This window comes from Ovis canadensis, chromosome X, assembly GCF_042477335.2.
Source record: "Ovis canadensis isolate MfBH-ARS-UI-01 breed Bighorn chromosome X, ARS-UI_OviCan_v2, whole genome shotgun sequence".
In the NCBI taxonomy this organism is placed as follows: Eukaryota; Metazoa; Chordata; class Mammalia; order Artiodactyla; family Bovidae; genus Ovis; species Ovis canadensis.
In genome coordinates, this window is record NC_091727.1 from 83,314,797 (window position 1) to 83,338,097 (window position 23,301).

General features: G+C 38.2%; 1 protein-coding gene across 7 annotated transcripts in view; it reads left to right on the plus strand.

Annotated features, from left to right (window-relative positions):
• VAMP7 (vesicle associated membrane protein 7) overlaps positions 1–23,301 on the plus strand; it is a 282,802-nt gene that overhangs the window by 252,868 nt on the left and 6,633 nt on the right. For 4 of the 7 annotated variants that reach the window (XM_070291950.1, XM_070291947.1, XM_070291949.1 and 1 more), the window contains 2 exons: positions 10,280–10,347; positions 22,887–22,979. In XM_070291950.1, coding sequence (XP_070148051.1) covers positions 10,280–10,347; positions 22,887–22,979 — 161 coding nt within the window. Of the gene's footprint in view, positions 1–10,279; positions 10,348–11,601; positions 11,701–18,763; positions 19,807–22,886; positions 22,980–23,301 lie in introns of those variants that run through there. The other 3 variants (XM_070291945.1, XM_070291948.1, XM_070291946.1) reach the window with 2 other exon arrangements.

Sequence of the window (23,301 nt, forward strand, 5' to 3'; positions counted from 1 at the left end):
GAAATGATTTCATTTCTTCTAGGTTATCCAGTTTGTTGGCATATAACCATTCATAAGTGAAGTGAAGTCACTCAGTCGTGTCCAAATCTTTGTGACCCAATGGACTGTAGCCTACCAGGCTCTGAGGAGCCTCTCAGTCCATGAAATTTTCCAGGCAAGAGTACTGGAGTGGGTTTCCATTTCCTTCTCCAGGGGATCTTCCCAACCTAGGGATCGAACCCGGGTCTCTCCCACTGTAGGCAGACGCTTTACCGTCTGAGCCACCAGGGAAGCCATAACTATTCATAGTAGTCTCTAATGATTCTTTGTACTTCTGAGCTATCAGTTGTGATGTCTTCTCTTTTATTTCAGGTTTTATTTATTTGGGTCCTCTTAGTCTAGCCAAAGCTTAGTCAATTTTGTTTATCTTTTCAGAAAACCAGTTCATAGTTTTCTTGGTATTTTCTGTTGCATTTTTTGGCCTCTATTTCAGTTAATTTCCACCATAAGTTTTGTTATTTCCTTTCTTATGCTAATTTTGGGCTTACTTTGTTCTTTTTCTAATTCTTTGAATTGTAAAGTTTAGTTGCTTATTTGAAAGCTTTCTAATTTCTTGATATATTCATTTTTCACTATAAATTTCCCTTTCAGACTGTTTTTGCACCATCCTATAGGTTTTAGTGTGTTGTCTTTCCATTTTTACTTGTTTGAAGTTTTTTTAAATTTTTATTTCCATTCTGATTTATTTTTGGATCCATTGGTTGTTTAGGAGTGTGTTATTTAGGTTCCACATATTTGAAGATTTTCTAACTTTCCTTTTAGTATTGATTTCTAGTTTCATGCCATTGTGGACAGAAAAGATAGTATGGTTCAGTGTTCTTAAATTAGTTAAGACTTGTTTTGTATTATATCATGTAGTCTATCCTGGAGAATGTTCTGTGTGCACTTGAGAAGAATGTGTATTCTGCTGCTGTTGGATGGAATGTTTCTTACATGTTTGTTAGGTTCACTTGGTCTAATGTATGTTTCAAATCCACTGTTTCTTTTTTGATTTTGTTTCTTACATGTTTGTTAGGTTCACTTGGTCTAATGTATGTTTCAAATCCACTGTTTCTTTTTTGATTTTCTGTCTGGATGACCTATTCATTGCTGAAGGTAGGGTATTGAAGTAGATATTAAGAAGAGATGGCAAGAATACACAGAAGAACTCTACAAAAAAGATCTTCACAACCCAGATAGTCACGATGGTGTGATCACTCACCTAGAGCCAGACATCCTGGAATGTGAAGTCAAGTGGGCCTTAGAAAGCATCATGACAAACAGAGCGAGTGCAGGTGATGGAATTCCAGTTGAGCTGTTTCAAATCCTGAAAGGTGATGCTGTGAAAGTGCTGCACTCAATATGCCAGCAAATTTGGAAAACTCAGCAGTGGCCACAGGACTGGAAAAGGTCAATTTTCATTCCAATCTCAAAGAAAGGCAATGCCAAAGAATGCTCAAACTACTGCACAATTGCACTCATCTCACACGCTAGTAAAGTAATGCTCAACATTCTCCAAACCAGGCTTCAGCCATACATGAACCATGAACTTCCAGATGTTCAAGCTGATTTTAGGAAAGGCAGAGGAACCAGAGATCAAATTGCCAACATCTGCTGGATCATGGAAAAAGCAAGAGAGATCCAGAGAAAACATCTATTTCTGCTTTATTGACTATGCCAAAGCCTTTGACTGTGTGGATCACAATAAACTGTGGAAAATTCTGAAAGAGATGGGAATACCAGACCACCTGACCTGCCTCTTGAGAAATCTGTATGCAGGTCAGGAAGCAACAGTTAGAACTGGACATGGAACAACAGACTGGCTCCAAATAGGAAAAGGAGTATGTCAAGGCTGTATATTGTCACCCTGCTTATTTAACTTATATGCAGAGTACATCTTGAGAAACACTGGGCTGGAAGAAGCACAAGCTGGAATCAAGATTTCCAGGAGAAATATCAATAACCTCAGATATGCAAATGAAACCCCTCTTATGGCAGAAAGTGAAGAGGAGCTAAAGAGCCTCTTGATGAAAGTGAAAGAGGAGAGTGAAAAATTTGGCCTAAAGCTCAACATTCAGAAAACGAAGATCATGGCTCCATCATTTCATGGGAAATAGATGGGGAAACAGTGGAAACAGTGTCAGACTTTATTTTTTGAGCTCCAAAATCACTGCAGATGGTGACTGAAACCATGAAATTAGAAGACGCTTACTCCTTGGAAGGAAAGTTATGACCAACCTAGATAGCGTATTAGAAAGCAGAGATATTACTTTGCCAACAAAGGCCAGTCTAGTCAAGGCTATGGTTTTTCCAGTAGTTATGTATGGATGTGAGAGTTGGACTGTGAAGAAAGCTGAGTCCCGTAGAATTGATGCTTTTGAACTGTGGTGTTGGAGAAGACTCTTGTGAGTCCCTTGGACTGCAGGGAGACCAAACCAGTCCATCCTAAAGGAGATAAGTCCTGGGTGTTCATTGGAAGGACTGATGCTGAGGCTGAAACTCCAATACTTTGGCCACCTCATGTGTAGAGTTGATTCATTGGAAAAGACCCTGATGCTGGGAGGGATTGGGGGCAGGAGGAGAAGGGGACGACAGAGGATGAGATGGCTGGATGGCATCACCCACTCAATGGATGTGAGTTTGAGTGAACTCCAGGAGTTGGTGATGGACAGGTAGGCCTGGTGTGCTGTGATTCATGGGGTTGCAAAGATACTGACATGACTGAGCGACTGAGCTGAACTGAATATTATTGTATTGTCTGTTTCTCCATTCAGATCTTTCAATATTAGCCGAAGATAATTAGGTTCTCTGATGTATGATTGTTATATCTTCTTAATGAATTCATTACTTTATTATTTTATTATTTTATTTTTAATATAAATTTATTTATTTTAATTGGAGGTTAATTACTTTACAATATTTTATTGGTTTTGCCATACATCAACATGAATCCACCATAGGTATATACGTGTTCCCCATCCTGAACCCCCCTCCCACCTCCCTCCCCATACCATCCCTCTGGGAGAACGGCATTGAAACATGTATAATATCATATATGAAATGAATTGCCAGTCCAGGTATGATGCATGATACTGGATGCTTGGGGCTGGTGTACTTTATTATTTTATAATGACCTTATTTATCTCTTGGTAACATTTTTGGGGGCTTCCCTTGTTTCTCAGCTGGCAGAGACTCCGCCTGCAACGTGGGAGACCTGGGTTCGATTCCTGGGTTGGGAAGATACCCTGGAGAAAGAAAAGGCTATCTCCTCCAGTATTCTGGCCTAGAGAATTCCATGTACAGTCTTATTTTGTGTGATATTAAGTATAGTTATCCCCACTTTCTTTTGGTTTCTACTTGCATGGAATATGTTTTCCCATTCCTTCACTTTGAGTCTGTGTGTGTACTTCAGTCTGAAGTGAGTCTCTTGGAGGCAGTATATAGTTGGGTCTTCTTTTTTTTTCCCTAATCTGTCCAACCACTCTGTGCCTTTTGATTGGTGAATTCAGTCTATTTATAGTTTGATTAATTACTGATATGAAAAGACTTACTGATTGCATCTAATTCATTGCTTTTTGGCTGTTTTGTAGTTTCATTGCTCCTTTTTTTCCTCTATTTATGCTTACTTTTTAAAAATTGGTAATTTTCTGTAGCAGTGTCCTCTATTTCCCCTTTCTTTGTCTTCTGTGAGTCTGATACAAATTTTTGTTTTATGGCTTCCACTGGGCTTAAATAAAGAATATTATAGATAAAGCACCCCATTTAAAACTGATAGCAACTTAATTTTGCATACAAAAGCTCCACTCATTTTCTGTGCCTCTTATATTTTTGCTATCACACTTTGCCTCTTTTTATATTGTGTATTCATTAACAAATTATAGTAGCTGTAGTTATTTTTAATACTCTTGCTTTAACTTTGACACCATCATATTACAGAATTAGTCTTCTAAATCAGCGCATTTACCTTTACCAGTGTATTATATAGTTTTATATGTTTTCATGTCACTAATTAACATCTTTTCCTTTCAGCATTTCTGCATTGTGAGTCTGGTGGTGATGAAATCCTTCAGATTTTATTTGTCTGGGAATATCTGTATTCCTCCTTCATATCTGAAGGATAACTTTTCTGTACTATTCTTGGCTGGAAATGTTTTTCATTCAACATTTTGAATGTGTCAGTCTGCTCTCTCCTGGCTTGTAGGGTTTCAGCTGAGAAAACTGCTGATAACCTAATGGGGATTCTTTTTTAGGTCACAGTCTTTTTCTCTGGGTGCTTTTAGGATTTCTCTTTATCTTTGTTGTTTTGACAATATCATTATGATTTATCTTAATAAAGTCTTTTTGCATTAAGACAATAGGGTGATTAGCATCATGAATTTTGATGTCCAAGTCTCTCCTCAAGTTTGGGAAGTTCTCAGCTACTTTTTTGCCTTTGATCCCTCTCTTTTCCCTCTGGAACCCCAGTTATTCTAATATTTGTATGTCTAATGGAATCCTGTAGATCCATAGGCTTTCTTTACTCTTTTCCATTATTTTTCCTTTGTTATCCTTTAACTTCAGATTTCCTATCCTCTAGCTCATTTGTTCTGTCTTCCACTCAATCTATTCTGAGATCGATACTCTGTATTCCGTTTTTTATTTCATTCATTGAATTCTTCAGCTCCAGAATTTCTGTTTGGTTCTTTTCCATGATTTCTATCTCTTCATTAAGATTCAGATTTTGTTCATGTACTGTTTTCCTTATTTTGTTGAATTGTCTTTCTGTGTTTTCTTGCTGCTGTTTGGTTTCTTCAAAACTGCTCTTTTGAATTCTTTTATCAGCTAAATCACAAAATTTTATGTCTTTGATTTTGGCTGTTGGTGAATGATTATCTTTTGGTGATGTCATGTGTTTTCTTAATTCTTAATGTTGCTTGGAGTTTTGTGTCACTGCAAGTATGAGACTTCTCCTCACATCTTTATTAGTTCCCTTCAGGTGGGAAATTCTATTCATAAATCCTGTTATATCTGGGATTTTCTCTGACTTTGTGTTGACATACCATGCTCCATGCTTCTTGCTCCCTCTTGTGGCATAATTTTTAAGCTTTTGTGTCTTCTCTGGTTTTATAGCTCACCAGGGTGTCTGCTAGAAACATCTCTTTTGTTTTGCTGAAGATAGCACTACAACTCAAGTTTATAGTTTCTCCCTTGCACATAGACCCTGGTAAGATACTTTGAGAGCACTCTTTTTATTGGAGCTTGCTCTTGCCACTGAACTCAGGAGTATGTATAAGGAGATAGCTGGAGAGTAGGGGGAGGTATGAGTCTTGCACTCTGGGCATTGCAGGTGATTGTGGGACTGGTGAAGGGCTCATGGGGTGAGGGTTTCCCATAAACTTGTGAATGGACTTTCTGCTGAAGTCCTGAACACAATAATCAGGAACCATATCCTTTAATAGTGTTTGATATTCTTACCTGCTTCTTCCCTGATCTCCTCCATTCCATCTCCCCACAGTCATGGAAATCCAGCCTCAGATTTGTTTTGTTTTGCTCAAGTGGCATGCTGGACTCTACCTCAGCAAGGCTGAACTTCTACTAATTCTCTTTTGTCCTTGGGTGCCTGCCCAAGTCAGCACTATTCAGATTTTCCCTAACCCCACCATGGCCAAGAGGGGTTGGGGCAGATCACGAGTCCTGCTGATTCTACAGCCTGTGTGATGGTCTGTCTGCCTGTTACCAATGTACAGGTGGATAAGAATCCTCCCAGGGCCCTTGGCATATGATGCTGGACCCCAAAATTCTAACAGAGAGACTCTTGTTCATGGATAGATGTATAATTAGTTGCTTAAAAGGAGGGAGAAAAGAAGAAATGTCTTATGCTACTATGTTGCTGACATCATCCCACTTTTCCTTGTTATGTTCAGAGTTGAGCTCAATCTCTATCCTCTATTGCAGTAGTCTTTTTGTTTTTTTGCTGCACCACATGGTGTGTGGGATCTTAGTTCCCCTACCACAGATCAAACCCATGCACCGTCATTGGAAGCATACAGTCTTAACCACTGAACTGCCAGGGAAGTCCCTGTTGCAATAGTCTTGAATAAAGTCTTTCTTACCGTTTTTGATGAGCAGAATTATTTCTTTTTAATAATATTTCTCTTCCATCATCTTTCTTGCCTTGTTCCCATTTTTTATGCTATTGTAAATGGAATTTTTCTTTCATGCTTGGATTTTTCATTGCTTTTTGTATAGCAATGTAGTCAGTTTTTGTATTTTGATCTTGTACAACCTTGTTAAACTCATTTACTTTAATCATTCCTTATGATTTTGTATGTACAGGATCATACCATTGGAAAATAGAGTTTTAATTCTTCCTTTCCAGTCTGGATAATTTTCATTCCTTTCTCTTGTCTAATTGCCCTAACTAGAACCTCCAGTACAGTGTTGAATAAAAGCAGCAACAGCGGATATGCTTGTCTTATACCTGATCTTAGGAAGCTTTCACAGTTATGTATGATGTTAGCTGTGGTCTTTCACAGATGCCATTCATTGGATTGTGGATGTTTCCTTCTATTTTTTGTTTGTTGGGTTATCATGTAAAGGTGTTGGATTTTATTAAGTGCTTTTTGCATCTGTTGAGATGTTCATGTTGTATTTTCCTTTATTTTATTAATACATTGCAATCACTGATTTTTGAGTATGAAAGTAACCTTGCATTTCTGAAACAAATGCCACTTCATCATGGTTTATAATTGTTTTTATATATTGCTGGATTCATTTTGCCAGTACTTTACTAAGGGCTTTTTTATGTATATTCATAAGATATATTGATGTATTATTTTCTTGTAATATCTTTATCTGGTTTTGATACTAGACTGTTATTGACTTCATCAGATAAGTTTTGAGTATTCCCTCTTCTTCTGTTTTTGTAAGAATTTGTGAAAACTGATATTAATTCTTGAAACGTTTGGTAGAATTCACCCTTAAAGCCATTTGTGCCTGTACTTCTGTTTGTGCAAAGTTTAAGAATTACGGATTGAATCTCTTTCTTTGTTGTAGCTCTATTCAGATATTCTGTTTCTTCTTGAGTCTGTTTAGGTGGTTTGTGTCTTCCTAGGAATTTATCCATTTCATTTTTCTAATGTGTGACATACTCTTGTTCATAGTATTCTCTTAGGATCCCTTTCATTTCTGTGAAGTTGATAGTGATATTTTTAGTAATTTGAGAATTTTCTTTCTTTTTTTTGGTCTGTTTATGCAAATATTTGTCAGATTTGTTGATGTTTTCAAACCTACTTTTGGTTTCATTGATTTTCTCTGTTGTTTTGCTGATATTTTTTTCTGCTCTAATGTTTATTATCTTCTTCCCCTTTTTAGCTTTGGATTTAGTTTGCTCTTCTTTTTCCAGTTCCTTAAGGTAAAAAGATAGGTTATTAATTTGAGATCTTTTGTCTTAGTCAACTTGCTGCTGCTGCTGCTGCTAAGTCGCTTCAGTCATGTCCGACTCTGTGCGACCCCATAGACGGCAGCCCACTAGGCTCCCCCGTCCCTGGGATTCTCCAGGCAAGAACACTGGAGTGGGTTGCCATTTCCTTCTCCAGTGCATGAAAGTGAAAAGTGAAAGTGAAGTCACTCAGTTGTGTCTGACTCTTAGCCACCCCATGGACTGCAGTCTTCCAGGCTCCTCCATCCATGGGATTCTCCAGGCAAGAGTACTGAAGTGGGGTGGCATTACCTTCTCCCCTTAGTCAACTTAGAGTACTATAAAAAGTACCACAGACTGGGTAGCTTAAACAATAGAAAGTGATTGTCTCACAGTTCTGGAGACTGGAAATCCAAGATCAGGGTGCCTGCATGGTTGGGTCCTGGTGGGAACTGTCTTCCCAGCTTGCAGATTGTGCCTTATCACTGTGTCCTCAGATGGCTGGAAATAAAATAGGGAACAAGCTCTCTGGTGTTTCTTCTTGGAAGGACATGAATCCCATCATAATCCTGCATGACCTTATCTAAACCTAATGATTTCCCAAAAGCCCCATCTCTGAATTAGGGGTTAGGGCTTCATTATATGAATTTGTAGGGACGCAGTTCAGTCTATACTATTTTCTTCTCTTTAATGTAGGTGTTTGCTGCTATAAATTTTCTTCTGTGCACTGCTTTTATTTCATCTCATAAGTTTTTCTTCTGTTACTGATTTCTAATTGCATTCTCTTGTTGAGTGAAACAGCTGAGCTCACCCTTCCTCAGGTGTCTAATGTCTGTTCTTTTTCCTGTGTCTGGATCACACTTTCCTGTTTCTTTTCATCTATATATATATATATATATATATTAAATTGGACAGTTTAGATAATGTAGCAACTCTGGGCTCTCTTTCCCAACTCCCAGGGTTTGTTGTTTACTTGTGTAGTGACTTGGCTGGACTTTTTCTTTGAAGTCTGTTTCTCCCACAGTGTGCAGCCTCCAGTGTCACTTCTCAGAGGGAACAGCCTTGGGCATGCCCACAGTCACCCTGGAATGACAGAGCTCTCTTGGTTTCTTTTCCTGATCTCCCTATTAAGCCTGCCTTTGTAGTATCTCACCTAGCTGTTAGCCTCCACTAATTGCAGGCTAGTTGTTCTATTTTTATTTTTCTCACAGTTCCCCAGACAAATTCCTCCAGTGATCTAATTAGGTTTGTGTTCCCTTGTCTTTGTGGCTAGTCTTAGGTGTTTGTTTTGACTTCAGGAGGGCTCTTCTTAGCTGATTCTTCCCCAAATACTCTGTTAACTTCCAGCTGTCCCATAGTTTAACTTGTTATTCCCATGAAGCTACCAGCCTCATTGTCATTGATTACATCCAAAATCTTCATTGTTTTTTTTAAATTTATATTTTTTAATTAATTGATTTATTTTAATTGGAGGCTAATTACTTTACAGTATTATAGTGGTTTCTGCCATACATTGACATGAATCAGCCATGGGTGTACAACACTGTTTTTGACAGCACCCTTAGGCTTGAACTTGCCCATACTCTGTTCCAAATAAAGTCTGAACTCTCAGGGAAGATCTGTTCCTAAGGCCTGCCTTTCCCCATGGGAACAATCTATGAACCACTGCCCTTGTGCTGTGGATACGGGCAACGAAGTGCTTCTCTTAGAGTGACACCCTTGCTCTGCTATTGGAGTGCTGGGTAACCCCGGTCTTCTTGGCTTGCCCCCTCCCAGTGTGGAACCTCTGCTCTGTGAGTTATGTCAGGGCAGGGGCACTTACAGCCCAGAGTTCTTGTCCTGCCTCCTGTGGTAGAGCTTCGGCCCTGTGTGTGTGTGTGGCGGGTGGCGGGGGAGGGGGGCTTGATAGAGGGAGGAGCCCTCACACCTACCATCTATGCCATGCTCGAATAGAGCTTCTGCCTCACGGACCTGGGGCTGGGGTAAGGCAGAAGGAGAAATGCTGATGAGTTGCCCCTCATGGGGAGAAATCATAAATTTTGAATGGGACCTGAGGGAAAAGAGAGCTCCCAGGCTTTATTTGCCAGAAGTAGAGCTGCCATTTCACTGAACTGAAGGATGAAGTAGATCGTGGCTCAAATGCCTGAGACTCTTCACTGTTCTCACTGAGAGTTCATTGATTTTCTTGTATAAATGTTTCTCCATTTGCTGTATGCCCTTAGGACAGTCACAGTTTTCACAGACTTTGAATTGTTTTTGTTTGTTTGTTTTTCTAATTTACCAGTTGTGATGGTTTTATTGGAGAGACACTCTGGGGAGGACCTCACACTGTGATTCTGGAAATGTCCACCTCTCATTTGTTTTTACTCTCAGATTGTACCCTTCATTTAGGTGTTTGCAAACTACAGCCCTTGCATCAAATCTGGCCTGTTTTTCTACATAAAGTTTTGCTGAAACACAGTCATGCCCATTCATTTATCTGTCTGTGTCTGATGTTGCTCAGTCTTGTCCGACTCTTTGCAACTCTATGGACTGTAGCCCTCCAGGCTCCTTTGTCCATGGAATTTCCAGGCAAGAAACTGGAGTGGGTTGCCGTTTTCTCCTCCAGGGTATCTTTCCTAACCAGGAATCAAACCAGCATCTCCTGCTTGGCAGGCTGACTCTTTACCACTGAGCCACCTGGGAAACCCTTATGTCTGCCAGAGTTGAATACAGTCTTTTATTTCTTTAAGATTTAAGTGCTTTTGTAGTAAATATGAGTTGTCAAGAATACCAACTATAATTAAAATCTGATTTGTGTTAAAGCCAGAATTAGCAATTTTGTGATATAAACATGATATTTTTTTTCCCCAACATTTTCAGATCTGGTAGCTCAACGAGGTGAAAGATTGGAATTGTTAATAGATAAAACAGAAAATCTTGTGGATTCGGTAAGTATGGGATATGATAGTATTATAAAGTAGAGATACTGTGGTTAATGGCTAAAATAATAGGGAAATGTCTTAAAATCGATACTTTAGTGGAGTTTTTTTTTTTTTCCCTTTCTAACCCCTGTTACCTGACTACTTTGTGATGATGAGGATAACATGAGACAACCCATTAATAGCTATTAAGCAAGCTTTTGTTTGGAAAATATACTCAGTATGAAAGAATAGTTTTTTTTTAAAGCTTTGGATTGGTGCCTACCTAACTTAGCACTTCAGCTGTGTAGAAGTGTACATTTTGTAACACAGAGAACAAAAGTACAGGCCACTTGTGACCCATGATGAATGCTGAAAACCTGACAGTAAAGTCACTTTCTTGCTTACCATGAGAGCTTGACTTTTCTTTGCATTAAGCAAGAGGCAGAGACTGACATGTCCCTGTAACCTACTCTTGCTGCAATTAATGTGTGTCTCTGCATTTTCCATTTGGTTAGCAGATGAAAGTTTTGAAGAAAGATGATAGATATAGAAGGAATGAATAGATAACGAATAGAAGGAGGGCAGAGATCAGTCACAGTTTGGATCTACAAATTTACATGAAGAGTAGAAGTTTGCATCTTAAAACAGATAAAAATGAGTGATCTTGTTCATTCTTACTGACAGCTAGATTGTAGTGGTTTACAGCACAAGCTCTAGAGTCTGTTGCCTGAGACTGAATCCCATCTCTGCCACTTGTTAGTTTTGTGACCTTAGGCAAGTTACTTAACCTCTCTGTGCCTCCAATCATCGTATATAAAATGTAGATATATCTTCTTCATAGTATTTAAGGGTTAAAGCACACAATGCATGCAAAGTCCCTAACAGTGTCATATATATAGTAAGAGCTATTTAAAGGTTTATTGTTATTGTTAGTTTTATAGTGACATCTATTAACAGTGAGTCTTAGGAGAATAGTGCGGTCTTTAGCCAAAGTACATGGAAATTGAAGGAAGGGTGCCACCATATAGGAAGTCAAAACACCAGGGTTCTATAATGTCTCACTTTGTAAACCATTGCTTGGGGGCAAAGAGGGAAGACACGTTATCTGATTGTAAATCTGCTGGCAGATTTTTTGGTACTTCCAGTCCATCGGACACAACTGAGTGACTGTCACTCCCTCACTCAGTCCATCTCTTGGTTATTCTTGATCCCTGGTTGTTATTATTTAGTCACCCAGTTGTGTCTGATTCTTTGCGACCCTATGGTCTATCGCCCCACCAGGCTCCTCTGTCCATGGGATTTCCCAGACAAGAATACTGGAGTGGGTTGCCATTTCCTTTTCCAGGAGATATTCCTGACCCAAGGATCAAACCTGCATTGGTGAGCAAATACTTTACCACTGAGCCACTTGGGAAGCCCCCTTAATCCCTGAAAATGACCTTATTTAGCTGGAGTGGCCTGTGTTTGACCAGTACCAATAGAGTCTTCACTTTTCCAAAAAAAAAAAAAAAGCGCCTTATTTTTGTTGACTAAATGACCCAGAATAATAAAAGGTATTAATGAACTAACTGCTGCCTCTTTTTATGGAAGAGTAACAAATACAGCAAAGTACAGCAAGTGTACTATTAATAAATGTGCAGCTCAGTTATTTTATATATATATATATGTTTATACCTCTGTAGCAGGCTTCCCTTTTCATACTGTTCATGGGGTTCATACTGTTCATGGTGATGGAATTCCAGTTGAGCTGTTTCAAATCCTAAAAGATGATGCTGTTAAAGTGCTGCACTCAATATGCCAGCAAACTTGGAAAACTCAACAGTGGCCACAGGACTAGAAAAGGTCAGTTTTCACTCCAATCCCAAGCTGGTTTTAGAAAAGGCAGAGGAACCAGAGATCAAATTGCCAACATCTACTGGATCATCGAAAAAGCAAGAGAGTTCCAGAAAAACATCTACTTCTATTTTATTGACTACACCAAAGCCTTTGTGTAGATCACAGCAAACTATGGAAAATTCTGAAAGAGATGGAAATACCAGACCACCTGACCTGCCTCCTGAGATCTGAAATCTGTATGCCAGGTCAAGAAGCAACAGTTAGAACTGGGCATGGAACAACAGACTGGTTCCAAATTGGGAAAGGAGTACATCGAGGCTGTATATCATCACCCTGCTTATTTAACTTCTATTCAGAGTATATCAGGTGAAATGCCAGCTGGGATGAAGCACAGTTGGAATCAAGATTGCTGGGAGAAATATCAGTAACCTCAGATATGCAGATAACACCACCCTTATGGCAGAAAGCAAAGAACTAAAGAGCCTCTTGATAAAAGTGAAAGAGGAGAGTGAAAAAGTTGGCTTAAAACTCAACATTCAGAAAACTAAGATCATGGCATATGGTCCCAGCACTTCATGGCAAATAGATGGGGAAACAATGGAAACAGTGACAGACTTTATTTTCTTGGGCTCCAAAATCACTGCAGATGGTGACTGCAACCATGAAATTAAAAGACGCCTGCTCCTTGGAAGAAAAGCTATGGCCAACCTAGACAGCATATTAAAAAGCAGAGACATTACTTTGCTGACAAAGGTCCATCTAGTCAAAGCTGTGGTTTTTCCAGTAGTTATGTGTGAATGTGAGAGATGGAGGATAAAGAAAGCTGAGTGCCAAAGAATTGATGCCTTTGAACTGTGGTGTTGGAGAAGACTCTTGAGAATCCCTTAGACTGTAAGGAGATCCATCCAGTCCATCCTAAAGGAAATCAGTCCTGAGTGTTCATTGGAAGGACTGATGCTGAAGCTGAAGCTCCAGTACTTTGGCCACTTGATGCAAAGAACTGACTGATTTGAAAAGACCCTGATGCTGGCTAAGATTGAGGGTGGGAGAAGAAGGGGAAGACAGAGGGTGAGATGGTTGGATGGCATCACCGAGTCAGTAGATATGAGTTTGCATAAGTTCTGGGAGTTGGTAATGGACAAAGAAGCCTAGTGTGCTGTAGTCCATAGTTGGACACGACTGAGGTGAGCTGAGCTGAACTGAACAGGATTCACAGGTGGCTCAGTGATAAAGAATCCACCTGCAATGTAGGAAACACAAATTTGATCCCAGGGTAGGGAAGATTCCCCTGGAGAAGGAAATGGCAACCCACTCCAGTTTTCTTGCCTGGAAAATCCCATGGACAGAAGAACCTTGCAGGCTACAGTTTCATGGGGTTGCAAAAGAGTCAGACACAACTTAGCAACTAAACAACAATATACCCATGTAAATAACACCTGTGTTATGCTGTGCTTAGTTGCTTAATCATGTCCAACTCTTTGTGACCCCATGGATTGCAGCCCACCAGGCTCCTCTGTCCTTGGGGATTCTCCAGGCCAGAATACTGGAGTGGGTAGCCTTTCCCTTTTCCAGCGGATCTTTCCAACCCAGGGATCAAACCCATGTCTCCCTCATTGCAGGCGGATTCTTTAACGACTGGGCCACCAGGGAATCCCAAACACCACCTAGATCAAGACATACATCAAGATATAAAACACTATCAACACCTCAGAAAACTGCCTCATGCCTCTTGCAGTTAACAATCCCTAACAGAGGTCTGACCTTTTTTTACATCACCTTAGATAGTGTTTTTTCCTGTTCTTAGAATGTATAGAAAAATGGAATCATATGTTATCTATTTTTTTTGTGTCTGGCCTCTTTCACTCACCAGTATGCCTATGAGATTTGTCCATGTTGTTGAGTGTAGTAATAATTTATTATTTTTATTTTTTGTACTGCATATTCCATTGTATAAATCTACCAACCACAGTTTGTTTATCCATTCTTCTCTTTGGGCTTTAATTCTGTATTCTTTATTTTGTTCCATAGTCTGTTTGTCTGCCTTTATGCCAGTACCACACTGTATTGCTAATTGAGCTTTATAGAATTCCCTAAGTTCTTCACTATGTTCTTCTCCAGGATTGTCTTCACCATTTTAGGTCCTTTGCATTTCCATTTATGTTTCAGAATATGCCTGTTATTTTCCATCCTTTTATTTTTTTTAATGTGTCTTTGTGATTGCGTTTAATAAGTCAATTTAGGGAAATTTGGGAATCTTGACAGCCTTGAGTCTTCCTATGCATAAACCTGGCATATCTCTGCTTTGCATAGAATTTTTTAATTTCTCTTACCAGTGTTTTTTAGTTTTTTGTATACAAGTCTTGCACATACTTTGTGAAATTTACCTTTGAGAATTTCATGGTTTTGTGTTCTATTATAAATTTAAAAATTTTGTTTTCCAATATTTATTCTCATATATAGAAATGAAGTTAATTTTTATATATTGACCTGGTTTATATCCTGCAACTTTGCAAAATTCACTTATTCTACTGGTGTTTTTGGTAGATGCTTGCTTTTTATTTCTTTTCCTTGTCTTATTACACTGACTAGAACCTACATGATAGTGAAGACAAGTCATAAGAATAGACATTTTTGCATGGAGCACATCTTGTGGGGAAAGATTCAGTGTTTTCAATTATGTTGTTGTAGATTTTCTTTATAGGTACACTTTATCAGATGAAAGAAGTTCTTTCAGTTCCTCATTTGAAAGTTATTCATGAATTTTATCAAATATTTTTTCTCTATTTACTTAGAGAATTATATAGTTTTTCTCTTTTATTCAGTTAATATTACTGAACTTAACTTACTAAATTAATATTTATTTCTGAATGTTAAACCAGCCTTGCATTCCTGCAAGGTCATTATCCATTATCCTTTTTATATAATATCTTACTGGATTTGCTGTTAACCTATTCAGGAATTTTGCATCTTTGTTCATGAGGGACATTGGTGTGTCATTTACTTTTATTTTGGGGCTTTGGTATCAGAGATATGCTGGCCCCAACAAACAGGTTGAAAAGTGTTACCTGCATCTCTCTGTCCTCCAAAAGAGTTTTTGTGCTAGTACTATTGAAATTATCTATTCCTTAGTTATTTGAAAGAATTCACCAGTGAAGCAGTCCCAGCCTGAAGTTTTCTGTGTGGGAAGATTTTAAATCTGCCATGTTACTGTTTGTTTCCTGTTGTACCATCTGTTCTTTCTTCCCCTCACCTTCTCTTTCTGTTGTTTTCTTTGTTTAAGCAGTTGGTTATCTTTTAAAGAGATTTAAATAGTTAAAAAAACATAATTTCTGCTAACCCATGTAGTTAATATTTCTTATAACTCACATCATTCTTTTCTGTAGGTCCAGATTTCCATCTGGTGACATTTTCTTTCTGCTTATAGGACATCTTTTAACATTTCTTGCATTGTAGGTCTGCTAATAATGAATCCTTTCAGTATTTGTATATCTGAAGTCTTTCATTTCCTTTTTTTAAAAGATATTTTCACAGAATAGAATTTTACATTAAGTTTTTCATTCAGTATTTTAAAGATATTTCATCGCTGTCTTTTATGTTGTTTCTGATAAAAATTCCATTGATGCTTTTACATATATAATGTGTCTTTTTCCCCCTCTGGGTGCTTTTAACATTTTTCTATCATTGGTTTTAAGATATTTCATTATAATATACTTCAGTTTTCTTCATGTTTCTTCAGCTTTCAGTTTGTTGAAGTGTGAGTTTGTAGATTTTAATCAAATTATAAAAATAGCTATTATTTCTTCAAATATTTTTCTGTCCTTCTTTCCTTCTAGTAGTCCAACTCTATGTACATTAAACTATTTGAAATTGTCCCACAACTCACTGATGCTCTGTTCATTATTTTTTGGTCTTTTTTCTTTCTGTGTTTCATTTAGGATAGTTTCTGTTACTATGTCTTTGAGTTTACTTGTCTTTTTCTTCTGCAGTTTGTAATCTGTTACTCCCATTTTATGTATTTTTCATCTCTACAGGGATCTTTTTTATATCTTTTGTGTTATCCCCTTAAACATTTGCAAGCTTTCCTTTACGTTCTTGAATATATAAAGTGTACTTATAATTGAAATGTTTATTCCATTTACATGTAATGTAAATATTGGGAGAGTTGGGTTTAAGTAAGCTATGTTGTACTTTGGTTTTTATTTGCTTCATCTTCTTTGTTCCTCTTTTTTATTTATTTATTTTTAATATAAATTTATTTTAATTGGAGGTTAATTACTTTACAATATTGTATTGACTTTGCCATACATCAACATGAATCTGCCACAGTTATACACATGTTCCCCATCCTGAACCCCCCTCCCTCCACCCTCCCCGTACCATCCCTCTGGATTGTCCCAGTGCACCAGCCCCAAGCATCTGGTATCATGCATCGAACCTGGACTGGTGATTCGTTTCATGTATGATATTATACATGTTTCTTTATTTTTTTATTCAAGTATTTAAAAATTGTTTCATTTTATCACCTCTTGATTTTTAACAGCTTTTTAAATTTCTTTATTTATAAATAAACCACAGACCATACAGTTGACCCATTTAAAGTATACAGTTCAGTGGGCTTTGGCATATTATATTTTTCTAATTTTGAAATATACATAATTTCCCATTTTAACCAGTTTAGTGTATAATTCAGTGACATTAATTACATTTACAGTGTTGCGCAACCATCATAGCTATCAGTGTACAAAACTTTGTCATTGTTCCAAACAGGAATTCTGCAACTGTTAACCAATTACTTCCCATTCCTACTCTCCTCAGCCCCTGATAACCTCTTATCTACTTTTTGTCTATGAATTTCCTTTTCTAGGTACCTATAATTGGAATCCTATAGTTATTTGTCCTTTTGTGCCTTGCTTATTTCACTTAGCATCATATTTTCAAGTTTCATCCATGTTGTTGCATGTATCAGAACTTAATTTATTTTTATGCCTGATATTCCATCATATGGATATACCACTTTTTTTATTCATTCATCTGTTGATTGACCATTGAGTTATTTCCATCTTTGGGCTCTTGTGAATTATGCTTCTACAAACACTGGCATTACAAGTATTCATTCAAGTCCCTGCTTTCAGTTACTTTGAGTATTTATGGGGGAGTGGCATTGTAGCTTTTTGAGGGACTACCAAACATTTTTTTTTAACTGCTGCACCATTTTATAGTCCCACTATATGTATATGTGTATGTATACATAGATGTCCACTGTATATATATGTACAAGGATACCAGTTTTTCCACATCTTCACCAACACTTGTCATTTTCCATATTTTTGTTATAGCCATGCTCATTGGTATGAAGTAGGATCATTGTGGTTTTGATTTTCATTTCCCTAATGACTGATGGGGCTTCCTGTGGTGGCTCAACAGTAAAGAATCCACCTGAAAGGCAGGAGACACAGGTTTGATCCCTGGGTTGGGAAGATCCCTTGGAGAGGGAAGTGGCAACCCACTCTAGTATTCTTGCCTGGGAAATCCCATGGACAGAGGAGCCTGGCAGGCTACAGTTCATGGGGACACAAAGAATTGTACAGGATTTGGCAATTGAAACAACAACAGTGACTAGTGATGTTAATCATCTTGCCATGTGCTTATTTGTTGTTATATAGTCACTGAGTCGTGTCTGACTCTTGACCCCATGGACTGCATCATGCCAGGCTTCCCTGTCCTTTACTATCTCCCAGAGTTTGCTGAAACGCATGTCCATTGGGTCCGTGATGCCATCCAACCTTCTTATCCTCTGTCATTCCCCTTTTCCTTTTGTCTTCAATCTTTCCTAGCATCCAAGTCTCTTTCTTTGAATTGGCTCTTTACATCAGGTAGCCAAAGTATTGGAGCTTCAGCTTCAGCGTCAGTCCTTTCAGTGAATATTCAGGACTGATTTCCTTTAGGATGGACTGATTTGATCTCCTTGCAGTCCAAGGGACTCTCAAGAGTCTTTTCCAGCACCACAATTTGAAAGCATTAGTTCCTTGACACTCAGCCTTCCTTATGGTTCAACTCTCACATCCATACCTGACTACTGAAAAAACCATAGCTTTAACTATACAAACTTTTGTTGGCAAAGTGATGTCCCTGCCTCTTAATATGCTGTCAGGTTTGTCATAGCTTTCCTTCCAAAGAGCAGGTCTCTTTTAAGTTCATGGCTGCAGTCACCATCCTCAATGATTTTATTTTTTTTTTTTTTTTTTTTTTTTTTTTTTTTTCTTCCTTGCCTTTATTTTTTTTTTTTTTAGTTTTTTATTTTTTACATTTTAAAATCTTTAATTCTTACATGCATTCCCAAACATGAACCCCCCTCCCACCTCCCTCCCCATAACATCTTTCTGGGTCATCCCCATGCACCAAGAAAATAAAATCTATCACTGTTTCCCCTTCTAGTAGGTTGGTGCAAAAGTAATTATGGTTTTACATTGTTGCACTTTGATACTGAATACATTCTTAAGTAAATGTGGTTATGTTAGACATCATTTAAATGCACACTTCTTGCTTTATTTGTTTGTTTTTATTGCTAATGACTTAATACTTGCTGTTTATTTTATATTTATTTTAGTCTAGGGAAATGATGTTGGACAAAAAGCAAATTCGAGCAGTTTTCTTATTCGAGTTCAAAATGAGTCATAAAGCAGCAGTGACAACTCACAACATCAACAATGCATTTGGCCCAGGAACTGCTAATGAACATACATTGCAGTGGTGGTTCAAGAAGTTTTGCAAAGGAGACAAGAGCCTTGAAGATAAGGAGCACAGTGGCTGGCTATTGGAAGCTGACGACGACCGATTGAGAGCATCATTGAAGCTGATGCTCTTAAAACACAAGAGGTTGCCTAAGAACTCAGCATCAATCATTTTATGGTAATTTGGCACTTGAGGCAAATTGGAAAGGTGAAAAAGTTTGATAAGTAGGTGCCTCATGAACTGCCCACAAATCGAAAGAATCATTGTTTTGAAGTGTTGTTTTCTCTTATTCTGTACTACAACAATGAACCATTTCTTGATTGGATTGTGACATGCAATGAAAAGTGGATTTATGCAACAACTGGCGATGACCATCTCAGTGGTTGGACTGAGAAGAAGCTCCAAAGCACTTCCCAAAGCCAAACTTGCACCAAAAAAAGGTCTTGGTCACTGTTTGGTGGTCTGCTGCTGTCTAATCCACTACAGCTTTCTGAATCCCAAGAAAACCGTTATATCTGAGAAGTATGCTCAGCAAATCAATAAAATGCACTAAAATTGGCAACTCTTGCACCCGGTATTGGTCAACAGGATGGGCCCAATTCTTCTTTATGACAATGTACGTCACACAATCAATGTTTCAAAAATCGAATAAACTGGGCTATGAGCTTTGCCTCATCAGTCATGTTCAACACCTGACCTCTCACCAACAGACTGCCAGTTTTTCAAGCATCTCGACAACTTTTTCCAAGGAAAATACTTCCACAACCAGCAGGAGGCAGAAAATACTTCCCAAGAATTCAGCGAATCCCAAAGCATGGATTTTTATGCCACAGGAATAAACAAACTTATTTCACACTGGCAAAAATGTATTGATTGTAATAGTTCCTATTTTGATTAATAAAAATGTGTTTCAGCCTAGTTGTAATGATTTAAAATTCACAGTCTGAAACTGCAGTTACTTTTTCACCAGGATAATATTTGAAGTGATGGGACCAGAAGCCATGATCTTAGGTTTTGAAATGTTGAGTTGTAAGCCAGCCTTTTCACTCTCCTCTTTCACCCTCATCAAGAGGCTCCTTAGTTCCTCTACCCTTTCTGCTATTAGATTAGAATCATCTACATATCTGAGGTCATTGATATTTCCTCCAGCAGTTTTGATTCCAGCTTGTGATTCATCTAGCCTGACATTTTGCATGATGTACTCTGCATACAAGTTAAAGAAGCAGGGTGACAATATACGACCTTTACATACTTCTTTCCCAATTTGAATACTGGAGTGGATAGCCATTCTCTTCTCCAGGGGATCTTCCCAACTCCAGTGATCTTCCTGCGTCACTGCATTGCAGGCAGATTCTTTACCATCTGAACCACCAGGGAAGCTATGTGCTTATTGGCTATTGGTGTATCTTCTTTGGAGAAATTAGTCAAGTGCTTCGCCCAATTTTAGGGCATCATCAGCTGCTAATGAAATCAACATGAAGTGGATAGGCCATAGGCTTGTCAGCTTGCCCTTGTCATTTTCACAGGTTTTTTTTTTCTTTATTCTTGTTCTTTTCTATTTACACCCACCCCCACCTGTCTCCACGGAAAGCTTTGGTAAGGTGTAACAATTGTTCTGTTTAGTTTAACTGGTTTTAAATAGGTGACTTATTAGTGTTTGAATATTAACCTGAGGCTTGTGGAGAAATCTTCAATCCATTCAGTCACTTAAGTATATTAGCTTTATTGCTCAGTGGTGGTGGTGGTGTAGTCACTAAGTCGTGTCTGACTCTGTGACCCCATGGTCTGTAGCCTGCCAGGCTCCTCTGTCTGTGGGACTCTCCACACAAGAAAACTAGAGTAGGTTGCTGTTTCCTCCTCTAGGGGATCTTCCTGACCCAGGGATCAAACCCATGTCTCTTGGGTCTCCTGCATTTGCAGGCAGGTACTTTCCTGACTGAACCATCAAGGAAGCTCATTGCTCACTACTTCTTCTTCATATTATCTTCTTCCTCCTTGGATTCTTTATTATGACTTTGTTTGTGAGTAATTGTAAAGAGTTTAGGCAACTTAGAAGTGTTTACCAACTATATACAGTTTAGAGGCCACAGTCCCCAAACAGCCCTCAATTCTGACACCACGTGCAAGCTTGTTAATTCCCCCAATCACTCTCAGGTTTGATAACTCACTAGAAGGACTTTGTGAAAACTATTATACCTATAGTTATGGTTTTTTACAGGCAAATGTTACAGATTAAGCTCAATCAAGAGCAGAAGCACATTGGGGTGGAGTTCAAGGGAGGTACCAAACCCAGAGTTTCTGTTCTCTCCCTGTGGGGTTGTTACTCTGCCAGCATAGATGTGTGATGACATTGTCAACAAAGAATTAATCCATTGATCAAAGAAATTGAAAATTTTATTCGAGCCAAATTTGAGGATTATAACCTGGGAACAGCATCTCAGAAAGCTCTGAGAACTGTTCTGCCCATTGGAAGTCAAGGCACAGTTCTATAAGTGTTTTTGAGACAGAGGGCTGGACATTAGGTGACATGTTGTTGACAGTTTACACAATCCAGATTGTGGCCCCTCACAAGATTAAGAAAGAATGTTATCTTTAAGTTGTCTTGTTGGTGCTGGTAGAATGTTGGTCTTTATGGTTGAGCAGGTATTTTGGTGATGGAGAAGATTTGGTTGATGCCTAATGCGGATATACAGTGCACAGTGAGGGAAGGGAAGAAGCCAAAGGATAGAGAAAATGTTTTATATTTAAATTTTTCCTATCTTGCCATCAAATAGATTTATTTTGCAACATATGCAGAGTATTGTACAACATGGAAGCTTGCCCAGGCTTCATTGCTCAGTTTTGTTGTTGTGTTTATTGAAACATAGTTGATTTATATACAGTGTTATGCTAGTTTCTGGTATACAGCAAAGTGATTCAGTTATACATATATGTATATATGCATATGTTCTTTTTCATATCCTTTTCCATTGTGGTTTAATTATAGAATATTGAGTATAGTTCCCTGTGCTACAGTAGGACTTTGTTGTTTAATTTTTCATTGCAATTTCATTACATAAGCATGATTGACTTATGATTGCCTACTTGCTTAATCTCAGTCTCCAGTCTAAGCTCCTCTAGGTCTGACCTAAACCCCTATCCTAAATCATATAGTTGGTCTTCCTAGAGTGACTAGTCCCTGCACTAAACTACAGTTACTATTTGGCGGGCCCATAGCTCCAAAGCAAGAAAATGTTGTCTTTCAGGAGCTGAAGGCAAAGGTCAGATCCTTTTCAGGCAAGGTTAAATTCTTTGCAGTACAGTTGGCAGGCATTTGGGTTGTTTCCGGGTTTGAAATAAAACAAATAATGCAGTTGGTAACATTTCTATATATGTCTTTAGCTGAACTTGTACATACCTCTCTGTTTGGTATATATCTAGGAGTGGAACTTCTGAACTGTTAGTGATTATTGTTTGTTTGAAACTGCATGTGTCCTGGTGGGAACGGTTCGATATATATTAAGAAATTGATGCTGCAAAAGAAAATGGATAACTGAAGGAGTGAAGTTCTTTGGGTTTGGGCCCTCATATGAGTAAATAGATATCTTCCTGGGGGAACTAAACAGTTCTTATGGTTCACAATAGCAGGATTAAATGGGGCAGAATAGGCAAATGTGTTTCCAAGAAACTTTCTCTACTGGAAGCATAAAGGGAAAAAGGCTTTTTTGCTAGCAGGGAGAACTACTTCTAGTGGTCATCGTTACATGCACTGCTACAGTGCAGAAGAAAAAGGAGGGAACCCTTTGCAATGGGCTTTTTGCTTACCATATATATGGCAGAGTCCTGCTTTGGGAAACTAGAGATTACAAATGGCCAGTCTACATGTGAAGAGAGGGAAGGTGTAAAGAACATTGGAACAGAATTAATGAAAGTGAAAGTTTGGCAGGTATTATTGCAAATCCATCATGTAGTCATTGCCAGGGATCAACCAATTCATGCTTTTTTTTTTTTTCCCCTAGTCTGTCACCTTCAAAACAACCAGCAGAAATCTTGCCCGAGCCATGTGCATGAAGAATCTCAAGCTCACTATCATCATCATCATCATATCAGTTGTAAGTTTTGTCCTTTCGTGATTTTAGCTTTCAGTCTCTAAGAAATTAGGTGTTGGAATTTTTTCTCAATGATTAGCACTCTGAAATGAGCTACGTATAACTTTTAATGCTGAAATATATGGCTAGGCATTTACTTTCCTCTGAAGTTACAATGATATTCCTGGTTATTTCATGGTTTTCTTACTATTAAAATGGGATTTTTTTTTCAAATTACATTTTCTAGTTGAGTCCATATTCTCTATTTTCTAGTTAATTCTATTATCTGTTTCTGTTTTTTTTCTTTTCTAATTCATCTTTTTGTTTCTGGCAGCCTTGTATAAGT